This window comes from Polyodon spathula, chromosome 23 (assembly GCF_017654505.1).
Source record: "Polyodon spathula isolate WHYD16114869_AA chromosome 23, ASM1765450v1, whole genome shotgun sequence".
Classification (NCBI taxonomy): Eukaryota; Metazoa; Chordata; class Actinopteri; order Acipenseriformes; family Polyodontidae; genus Polyodon; species Polyodon spathula.
This window is the reverse complement of record NC_054556.1, coordinates 633,365-643,918: the sequence shown is the minus strand read 5'-3', so window position 1 is coordinate 643,918 and position 10,554 is coordinate 633,365. Positions and strand designations below refer to the sequence as shown.

Here is a 10,554-nt window from a genome sequence, read left to right as displayed (position 1 = left end):
TGTGTGTGTGTGTGTGTGTGTGTGTGTGTGTGTGTGTGTGTGTGTGTGAATGTAACTATACACACAGCATTCAAAAACAGCAAACAGCTCTGTATCCACGGAGACTCGAGATCCAACAAGACACTCAATCACTAGAAATGTATAGAACAGTAAAAGGTATATAACAGTAAGATCACTTGAGATGAACTTTGCATTCCGAGCGCATTACAGCTGAGCGCATAACCCCCGGGGTCTGTGTGCCTAAGAGACAGTCTGCATACTGCTGCAGTCTTACTCAATCTCCAGCAGGGGGTGCTGTTCTACTACAATAAACCCTTCAACTCTGATACCGCTCTGTATTAAACACTTCTGCGACATCACCACAAACATGCGACTGCATTATTATTATTATTATTATTATTATTGATACTGTTGTTGTAATACACTGGGTACACTAGACAATGGCCAGCACTTTGCAGCATCCACGCATATCCACGCATAACAAATACAAAGTTGCAGGTTTACAGGACTCTGTCCAGCTGTCCTCTGAGCTGTCTATCGAGTGATGAAACAAACCCGGCGGGCAGGCAGACCGCTCGGGAGAGCGAGGCGGTGCGTGCGAAAGTCCGCTCTGGGCGGGGCGGTGGGGGAAGGGGGGGGGGGGGGGGGGGGGGGGGGGGGGGGGGCCCGCTCTCTGATTGGCCGCTCTCTGATTGGTCTGACTCAGAATCAAAGCTTCGGTTTCTTGGAAAGTACTTGGAAAACCATTAATAGCGCTTCTTACGAAGAAGCTGGGCAGGTGCCAAAGAGCAAAACATGGGGGGAGGCTAAATGAATATTTACGCGAAATGAAGTCTTGAGCAGCTCATTGAGCGGAGACCCACACCCTGTTAACAGCGCAGGTGCAGCCCGGTGAGGTTCGGTTAGAACCGCCTGTGACGTCATAGGCGCTGTGGTTCTAGGAACCCGATTCCTGGAACGACTCTGATCAGCCGGGTCAGACCCTGAAGAGTGATTCGAGCTCCTTCCGCAGATAAACAGGTCAGAACCACTGACAGCACTCGCTCCCTGGCGCTCTGTTCGTGCGCTAAGGCTAACCTGAGAGAGAAGTCTGATTTCGTTTATTACTTTTTTAGGGAAGCTACCATCTATTTGCGTTCCGTTGCTGTATCACTATTATTCGCGTGGTTTTATTCTAAGGGAATTTCTGCTTGGACACGCCTGGAGAGTTCTCAGAGACTCCATTTATCTCCGGGTGTTTTCTTTAATCGTGCGCGCTGTTTGAACATTTTCACAAGTCGGTGTTTATTCTGCTGGAGGTTGAATTTTGAATATTGCCTTTGGAGGAAAACAAGACGACGAGAGGATACCGAACATTGCTTCTCTACAGGATTTATAAACGCAGCCTGTCCGACCAGCATGACTCTCTGTGTCCAGAGGTACGCTTTCTAAAGGTTAGCCTCGTCTCTCGTTTTATTAGCAGCCTGTAACCGCACGCATTGGGCTGTTATGTGTTTGTTTGAACAATGTAGTGAACGATTCTATTATAAACTGAACTGTGCTATTATGTGTACCCCACTCAAGAGCTTTGTATAAAAACACTTATTATTATTATTATTATTATTATTATTATTATTATTTATTATTATTATTATTATTATTATTATTATTGTTGTTGTTGTTATTCTCCATATCTAGTATCACTATGCACACCACATCGCTATACAGACAGATCTCTGTGGGCGGCGGCGCTGGATCTAGGGGTGCTGCTTCCATCGTACACAGGGGGTACACTTTCATTCAATGACTTCCAGCACCCCCACTTTAAAAGTGGTTCCAGTGCCACTCGACGCGGCGAACACCACGCCAGTCACTGGAACGCGATATAGTCGCAGAATAACACAGGGCACCGAAGAGAGCCGAGCCCAATTCAGTGATAAGCTTCGGGGTTTCTCGCTGATTAGTAGAACGCTAATCACTTTGCTGTGCGCGTGTGTTACCTCGTTTAAAATGCTCGTGAAATGCAATCATGTTGTGCGCCTGTATTTTGCCTTCAGTTATCACACGCATTTTTATCACACCTCAAAACCAGACTGGCCTCGCTGATTCGCGAGTCAGCGGGGAGCAGGGTGCTGCACGGAGCGACCCCCCACACGTCAGCGGGTACAGTGATTACAGGCAGCTGTCCTGCAGTACGAACCACACCTGACCGGACACGTACGCACGTTGCATCTGGGTATCCTTGAAAAGATTTTATTTTGAAAAACAAAACAGGCCATTCCAGTTCCAGACCCCTATAATGAATCTCTAACCCGTGCTCCTGTCTCTGTGTTCCAGCCCCCTGTAATGAATCTCTAACCCGTGCTCCTGTCTCTGTGTTCCAGCCCCCTGTAATGAATCTCTAACCCGTGCTCCTGTCTCTGTGTTCCAGCCCCCTGTAATGAATCTCTATCCCGTGCTCCTGTCTCTGTGTTCCAGCCCCCTGTAATGAATCTCTATCCCGTGCTCCTGTCTCTGTGTTCCAGCCCCCTGTAATGAATCTCTAACCCGTGCTCCTGTCTCTGTGTTCCAGCCCCCTGTAATGAATCTCTAACCCGTGCTCCTCTCTGTGTTCCAGCCCCCTGTAATGAATCTCTAACCCGTGCTCCTGTCTCTGTGTTCCAGCCCCCTGTAATGAATCTCTAACCCGTGCTCCTGTCTCTGTGTTCCAGCCCCCTGTAATGAATCTCTAACCCGTGCTCCTGTCTCTGTGTTCCAGCCCCCTGTAATGAATCTCTAACCCGTGCTCCTGTCTCTGTGTTCCAGCCCCCTGTAATGAATCTCTAACCCGTGCTCCTGTCTCTGTGTTCCAGCCCCCTGTAATGAATCTCTAACCCGTGCTCCTGTCTCTGTGTTCCAGCCCCCTGTAATGAATCTCTAACCCGTGCTCCTCTCTGTGTTCCAGCCCCCTGTAATGAATCTCTAACCCGTGCTCCTGTCTCTGTGTTCCAGCCCCCTGTAATGAATCTCTAACCCGTGCTCCTGTCTCTGTGTTCCAGCCCCCTGTAATGAATCTCTAACCCGTGCTCCTGTCTCTGTGTTCCAGCCCCCTGTAATGAATCTCTAACCCGTGCTCCTGTCTCTGTGTTCCAGCCCCCTGTAATGAATCTCTAACCCGTGCTCCTGTCTCTGTGTTCCAGCCCCCTGTAATGAATCTCTAACCCGTGCTCCTGTCTCTGTGTTCCAGCCCCCTGTAATGAATCTCTAACCCGTGCTCCTGTCTCTGTGTTCCAGCCCCCTGTAATGAATCTCTAACCCGTGCTCCTGTCTCTGTGTTCCAGCCCCCTGTAATGAATCTCTAACCCGTGCTCCTGTCTCTGTGTTCCAGCCCCCTGTAATGAATCTCTAACCCGTGCTCCTGTCTCTGTGTTCCAGCCCCCTGTAATGAATCTCTAACCCGTGCTCCTGTCTCTGTGTTCCAGCCCCCTGTAATGAATCTCTAACCCGTGCTCCTGTCTCTGTGTTCCAGCCCCCTGTAATGAATCTCTAACCCGTGCTCCTGTCTCTGTGTTCCAGCCCCCTGTAATGAATCTCTAACCCGTGCTCCTGTCTCTGTGTTCCAGCCCCCTGTAATGAATCTCTAACCCGTGCTCCTGTCTCTGTGTTCCAGCCCCCTGTAATGAATCTCTAACCCGTGCTCCTGTCTCTGTGTTCCAGCCCCCTGTAATGAATCTCTAACCCGTGCTCCTGTCTCTGTGTTCCAGCCCCCTGTAATGAATCTCTATCCCGTGCTCCTGTCTCTGTGTTCCAGCCCCCTGTAATGAATCTCTATCCCGTGCTCCTGTCTCTGTGTTCCAGCCCCCTGTAATGAATCTCTAACCCGTGCTCCTGTCTCTGTGTTCCAGCCCCCTGTAATGAATCTCTAACCCGTGCTCCTGTCTCTGTGTTCCAGCCCCCTGTAATGAATCTCTAACCCGTGCTCCTGTCTCTGTGTTCCAGCCCCCTGTAATGAATCTCTAACCCGTGCTCCTGTCTCTGTGTTCCAGCCCCCTGTAATGAATCTCTAACCCGTGCTCCTGTCTCTGTGTTCCAGCCCCCTGTAATGAATCTCTATCCCGTGCTCCTGTCTCTGTGTTCCAGCCCCCTGTAATGAATCTCTAACCCGTGCTCCTGTCTCTGTGTTCCAGCCCCCTGTAATGAATCTCTAACCCGTGCTCCTGTCTCTGTGTTCCAGCCCCCTGTAATGAATCTCTAACCCGTGCTCCTGTCTCTGTGTTCCAGCCCCCTGTAATGAATCTCTAACCCGTGCTCCTGTCTCTGTGTTCCAGCCCCCTGTAATGAATCTCTATCCCGTGCTCCTGTCTCTGTGTTCCAGCCCCCTGTAATGAATCTCTATCCCGTGCTCCTGTCTCTGTGTTCCAGCCCCCTGTAATGAATCTCTAACCCGTGCTCCTGTCTCTGTGTTCCAGCCCCCTGTAATGAATCTCTATCCCGTGCTCCTGTCTCTGTGTTCCAGCCCCCTGTAATGAATCTCTAACCCGTGCTCCTGTCTCTGTGTTCCAGCCCCCTGTAATGAATCTCTAACCCGTGCTCCTGTCTCTGTGTTCCAGCCCCCTGTAATGAATCTCTAACCCGTGCTCCTGTCTCTGTGTTCCAGCCCCCTGTAATGAATCTCTATCCCGTGCTCCTGTCTCTGTGTTCCAGCCCCCTGTAATGAATCTCTATCCCGTGCTCCTGTCTCTGTGTTCCAGCCCCCTGTAATGAATCTCTATCCCGTGCTCCTGTCTCTGTGTTCCAGCCCCCTGTAATGAATCTCTATCCCGTGCTCCTGTCTCTGTGTTCCAGCCCCCTGTAATGAATCTCTATCCCGTGCTCCTGTCTCTGTGTTCCAGCCCCCTGTAATGAATCTCTATCCCGTGCTCCTGTCTCTGTGTTCCAGCCCCCTGTAATGAATCTCTAACCCGTGCTCCTGTCTCTGTGTTCCAGCCCCCTGTAATGAATCTCTAACCCGTGCTCCTCTCTGTGTTCCAGCCCCCTGTAATGAATCTCTAACCCGTGCTCCTGTCTCTGTGTTCCAGCCCCCTGTAATGAATCTCTAACCCGTGCTCCTGTCTCTGTGTTCCAGCCCCCTGTAATGAATCTCTAACCCGTGCTCCTGTCTCTGTGTTCCAGCCCCCTGTAATGAATCTCTAACCCGTGCTCCTGTCTCTGTGTTCCAGCCCCCTGTAATGAATCTCTAACCCGTGCTCCTCTCTGTGTTCCAGCCCCCTGTAATGAATCTCTAACCCGTGCTCCTCTCTGTGTTCCAGCCCCCTGTAATGAATCTCTAACCCGTGCTCCTGTCTCTGTGTTCCAGCCCCCTGTAATGAATCTCTAACCCGTGCTCCTGTCTCTGTGTTCCAGCCCCCTGTAATGAATCTCTAACCCGTGCTCCTGTCTCTGTGTTCCAGCCCCCTGTAATGAATCTCTAACCCGTGCTCCTGTCTCTGTGTTCCAGCCCCCTGTAATGAATCTCTAACCCGTGCTCCCTCTCTGTGTTCCAGCCCCCTGTAATAAATCTCTAACCCGTGCTCCTGTCTCTGTGTTCCAGACCCCTGTAATGAATCTCTAACCGTTGCTCCTCTCTGTGTTCCAGCCCCAGAGCCCTGCTCCCACAGCAGGCTGCAGTCCTCTCTCTGCCAGGGATGCTGAGCCATGTGGAGAGGAGGGAGGGCTCCATCACCCGCCAGGACCCCCACTCAACCTTCCCCACCCCCCAGCCTCCCCCCTTCTGCCTGAAGAGCCCCCCCACAGGGCGGGACCCCAGCGATGACCTGTGCTGCATTACTGAGACCCTGGACCACCTCAACACCTCAGGTAGCTGTCTCTGTTCTCTGCGCTGTGTTAGGAGTTCTTGTGGCTGGTACAGAGATCCCGCCCATTCAAAGTTTGACCAAAATCCAATTCACCCTGATTTCTATAAACTAATAACAGCCAGTTAGCACACTTGAGCCCACGTACAGTATGACAGGATCTTGCTTTCCCTGCTGAATATAATATAGAGCACAGCGGGACCTGAGGCACAGCAGCACTGTGATGTCAGGTTAGAGCTCTACTCGTTCATTCCAGTGGAGATCAGTTCATATTAACAGACACTGTCAATGGCAAACTGATATGCAAGCGCTTGGTCTGTGGAGTCGTGTGTCTGAAGGTAGAAAATAAACAGCAAGCGGTACGACATGATGCTGTGAAGTTGATAAAGCCAGGGAGCCCCAGAACGCTGGTGTGTGACCAGCCGGTTCAGTGCGACACTGAGGTCCCAAACCCTTGCTAACCCCCTCCTCTCTCCCTCTCTCCTCCGCCCTGCGCAGGCTGGTACTGGGGCGCGATCACGGCCAGCGAGGCAAGGGCTGAGCTCCAGCGGGCCGAGGAGGGCACGTTCCTGGTGCGGGACAGCAGCCACCCCCTGTACATGCTGACCCTGTCCGTGAAGACCAACCGGGGGCCGACCAACGTGCGCATCGAGTACAGCCACGGGTACTTCCGACTGGACTCCAGCTGCCTGGCCAAGCCGCGCATCCTGGCCTTCCCGGACGTGCTGAGTCTCGTCCAGCACTACGTGGGCTCCTGCGTGGGCTCCTGCATGGGGGCGGCGGGGAGGGTGGAGGGGCCTCCAGTGGCGGACACTCTCCCCGAGCACAAGGACAGCGCCGTGCTGCTCAAGCTGGTCCGGCCGCTGCACCGCAGAGACGCCTTCCCCTCCCTCCAGCACCTCTCACGCCTGGCCATCAACAGAGTGACCGCCAGCCCCGAGCAGCTGCCCCTGCCCAGGAGGGTGCAGGAGTACCTGCAGGAGTATCCCTTCCCACTGTGAGCCGAGCACAGGCAGAGCGGAGAAACACGAGGCAACGGGGGGGGGAGCCAGGGGCCATCAGCCTGTTCCGCTGCAGTGTGAGCGAGGGGGTGGAGATTACAAGGACCGTCCCCTCCGCACTGCTGACAAACAGGAGGGGCAACACGGAACTTCTTCCAAGTGGATGGCCTATCGCAGGCTGTGGATCGAAATGGGTCGTGGCTACAAGGACTGAACATGCCCACAGAGGAGGACTGCAGCCCTCCCGTCCAATCGGTACGAGGGACGATTTTTATGAAGACAGACTTTACCCCTAAAAACCTCTAGCTGTTAGTTTGACTGGCCTGGTTTGGGCAAAAGCACTTTCTTTTATTTCTGGATCTATTTTTATGTTTTTAACTGACTGAGATTGATATTTTGATAAATAAATAAATACAATTTTTTTATTGCAAAAAGTACTTGTTATATTTAAGAGTTTGGGAGTCCTTTTCTTATATGCATGCAGGTTTACACCAGTCCAGTCCTGCTGTTTTTGAAAAGAGAAAAACACAAACAAGACCATCAAAAAGTCTGTCAGGATGAGATCTGTTTAAAAGGATTCCAGTGCACACAGGAAACGGGCGGTACAATGAAGGACGACACAGCAACACACACCACAGCAATCCTACTGATACAGAGTCTCTCAATGAGGGACAGCACAGCAACACACACCACAGCAATCCTACTGATACAGAGTCTCTCAATGAGGGACGACACAGCAACACACACCACAGCAATCCTACTGATACAGAGTCTCTCAATGAGGGACGACACAGCAACACACACCACAGCAATCCTACTGATACAGAGTCTCTCAATGAGGGACAGCACAGCAACACACACCACAGCAATCCTACTGATACAGAGTCTCTCAATGAGGGACGACACAGCAACACACACCACAGCAATCCTACTGATACAGAGTCTCTCAATGAGGGGGGACACAGCAACACACACCACAGCAATCCTACTGATACAGAGTCTCTCAATGAGGGGGGACACAGCAACACACACCACAGCAATCCTACTGATACAGAGTCTCTCAATGAGGGGGGACACAGCAACACACACCACAGCAATCCTACTGATACAGAGTCTCTCAATGAGGGAGGACACAGCAACACACACCACAGCAATCCTACTGATACAGAGTCTCTCAATGAGGGGGGACACAGCAACACACACCACAGCACTCCTACTGATACAGAGTCTCTCAATGAGGGGGGACACAGCAACACACACCACAGCAATCCTACTGATACAGAGTCTCTCAATGAGGGGGGACACAGCAACACACACCACAGCAATCCTACTGATACAGAGTCTCTCAATGAGGAACAGCACAGCAACACACACCACAGCAATCCTACTGATACAGAGTCTCTCAATGAGGGGGGACACAGCAACACACACCACAGCAATCCTACTGATACAGAGTCTCTCAATGAGGGACAGCACAGCAACACACACCACAGCAATCCTACTGATACAGAGTCTCTCAATGAGGGGGGACACAGCAACACACACCACAGCAATCCTACTGATACAGAGTCTCTCAATGAGGGGGGACACAGCAACACACACCACAGCAATCCTACTGATACAGAGTCTCTCAATGAGGGGGGACACAGCAACACACACCACAGCAATCCTACTGATACAGAGTCTCTCAATGAGGGGGGACACAGCAACACACACCACAGCAATCCTACTGATACAGAGTCTCTCAATGAGGGGGGACACAGCAACACACACCACAGCAATCCTACTGATACAGAGTCTCTCAATGAGGGGGGACACAGCAACACACACCACAGCAATCCTACTGATACAGAGTCTCTCAATGAGGGGGGACACAGCAACACACACCACAGCAATCCTACTGATACAGAGTCTCTCAATGAGGGGGGACACAGCAACACACACCACAGCAATCCTACTGATACAGAGTCTCTCAATGAGGGACAGCACAGCAACACACACCACAGCAATCCTACTGATACAGAGTCTCTCAATGAGGGGGGACACAGCAACACACACCACAGCAATCCTACTGATACAGAGTCTCTCAATGAGGGGGGACACAGCAACACACACCACAGCAATCCTACTGATACAGAGTCTCTCAATGAGGGGGGACACAGCAACACACACCACAGCAATCCTACTGATACAGAGTCTCTCAATGAGGGGGGACACAGCAACACACACCACAGCAATCCTACTGATAGAGAGTCTCTCAATGAGGGACAGCACAGCAACACACACCACAGCAATCCTACTGATACAGAGTCTCTCAATGAGGGGGGACACAGCAACACACACCACAGCAATCCTACTGATACAGAGTCTCTCAATGAGGGATGACACAGCAACACACACCACAGCAATCCTACTGATACAGAGTCTCTCAATGAGGGACAGCACAGCAACACACACCACAGCAATCCTACTGATACAGAGTCTCTCAATGAGGGGGGACACAGCAACACACACCACAGCAATCCTACTGATACAGAGTCTCTCAATGAGGGACAGCACAGCAACACACACCACAGCAATCCTACTGATACAGAGTCTCTCAATGAGGGGGGACACAGCAACACACACCACAGCAATCCTACTGATACAGAGTCTCTCAATGAGGGGGGACACAGCAACACACACCACAGCAATCCTACTGATACAGAGTCTCTCAATGAGGGACAGCACAGCAACACACACCACAGCAATCCTACTGATACAGAGTCTCTCAATGAGGGACAGCACAGCAACACACACCACAGCAATCCTACTGATACAGAGTCTCTCAATGAGGGGGGACACAGCAACACACACCACAGCAATCCTACTGATACAGAGTCTCTCAATGAGGGACAGCACAGCAACACACACCACAGCAATCCTACTGATACAGAGTCTCTCAATGAGGGGGGACACAGCAACACACACCACAGCAATCCTACTGATACAGAGTCTCTCAATGAGGGGGGACACAGCAACACACACCACAGCAATCCTACTGATACAGAGTCTCTCAATGAGGGGGGACACAGCAACACACACCACAGCAATCCTACTGATACAGAGTCTCTCAATGAGGGGGGACACAGCAACACACACCACAGCAATCCTACTGATACAGAGTCTCTCAATGAGGGGGGACACAGCAACACACACCACAGCAATCCTACTGATACAGAGTCTCTCAATGAGGGGGGACACAGCAACACACACCACAGCAATCCTACTGATACAGAGTCTCTCAATGAGGGGGGACACAGCAACACACACCACAGCAATCCTACTGATACAGAGTCTCTCAATGAGGGACGACACAGCAACACACACCACAGCAATCCTACTGATACAGAGTCTCTCAATGAGGGACAGGACACAGCAACACACACCACAGCAATCCTACTGATACAGAGTCTCTCAATGAGGGGGGACACAGCAACACACACCACAGCAATCCTACTGATACAGAGTCTCTCAATGAGGGACAGCACAGCAACACACACCACAGCAATCCTACTGATACAGAGTCTCTCAATGAGGGGGGACACAGCAACACACACCACAGCAATCCTACTGATACAGAGTCTCTCAATGAGGGGGGACACAGCAACACACACCACAGCAATCCTACTGATACAGAGTCTCTCAATGAGGGGGGACACAGCAACACACACCACAGCAATCCTACTGATACAGAGTCTCTC

The 10,554-nt window shown here is 51.5% G+C and overlaps 1 protein-coding gene across 4 annotated transcripts; it reads left to right on the top strand.

The window, feature by feature from the left end:
* Nucleotides 1-703: 703 nt before the first annotated feature.
* LOC121298115 (cytokine-inducible SH2-containing protein-like) lies at nt 704-7,205 on the top strand. Of its 4 annotated transcripts, none has more exons than XM_041224942.1 (3): nt 704-1,020; nt 5,594-5,814; nt 6,309-7,205. In XM_041224942.1, exons 2-3 carry the CDS (start codon nt 5,643-5,645, stop codon nt 6,809-6,811), a joined length of 675 nt encoding a protein of 224 aa, XP_041080876.1. In that variant the 5' UTR covers nt 704-1,020; nt 5,594-5,642; the 3' UTR covers nt 6,812-7,205. The 4 variants fall into 4 exon arrangements, with proteins under 4 accessions (XP_041080876.1, XP_041080874.1, XP_041080875.1 ...); XM_041224940.1 differs by lacking the exon at nt 704-1,020 and adding an exon at nt 1,027-1,418; XM_041224941.1 differs by lacking the exon at nt 704-1,020 and adding an exon at nt 1,027-1,433.
* The last annotated feature ends 3,349 nt before the right edge of the window (nt 7,206-10,554 follow it).

Excerpts from the sequence above, each read along its gene's own strand:
- LOC121298115 (XM_041224939.1), top strand. The coding sequence starts at position 2,001 with ATGCAATCATGTTGTGCGCCTGTATTTTGCCTTCAGTTATCACACGCA. Across the intron at positions 2,216-5,593 it reads CGTACGCACGTTGCATCTGG|CCCCAGAGCCCTGCTCCCAC; the intron begins GTATCCTTGAAA and ends TCTGTGTTCCAG. Across the intron at positions 5,815-6,308 it reads GGACCACCTCAACACCTCAG|GCTGGTACTGGGGCGCGATC; the intron begins GTAGCTGTCTCT and ends CGCCCTGCGCAG.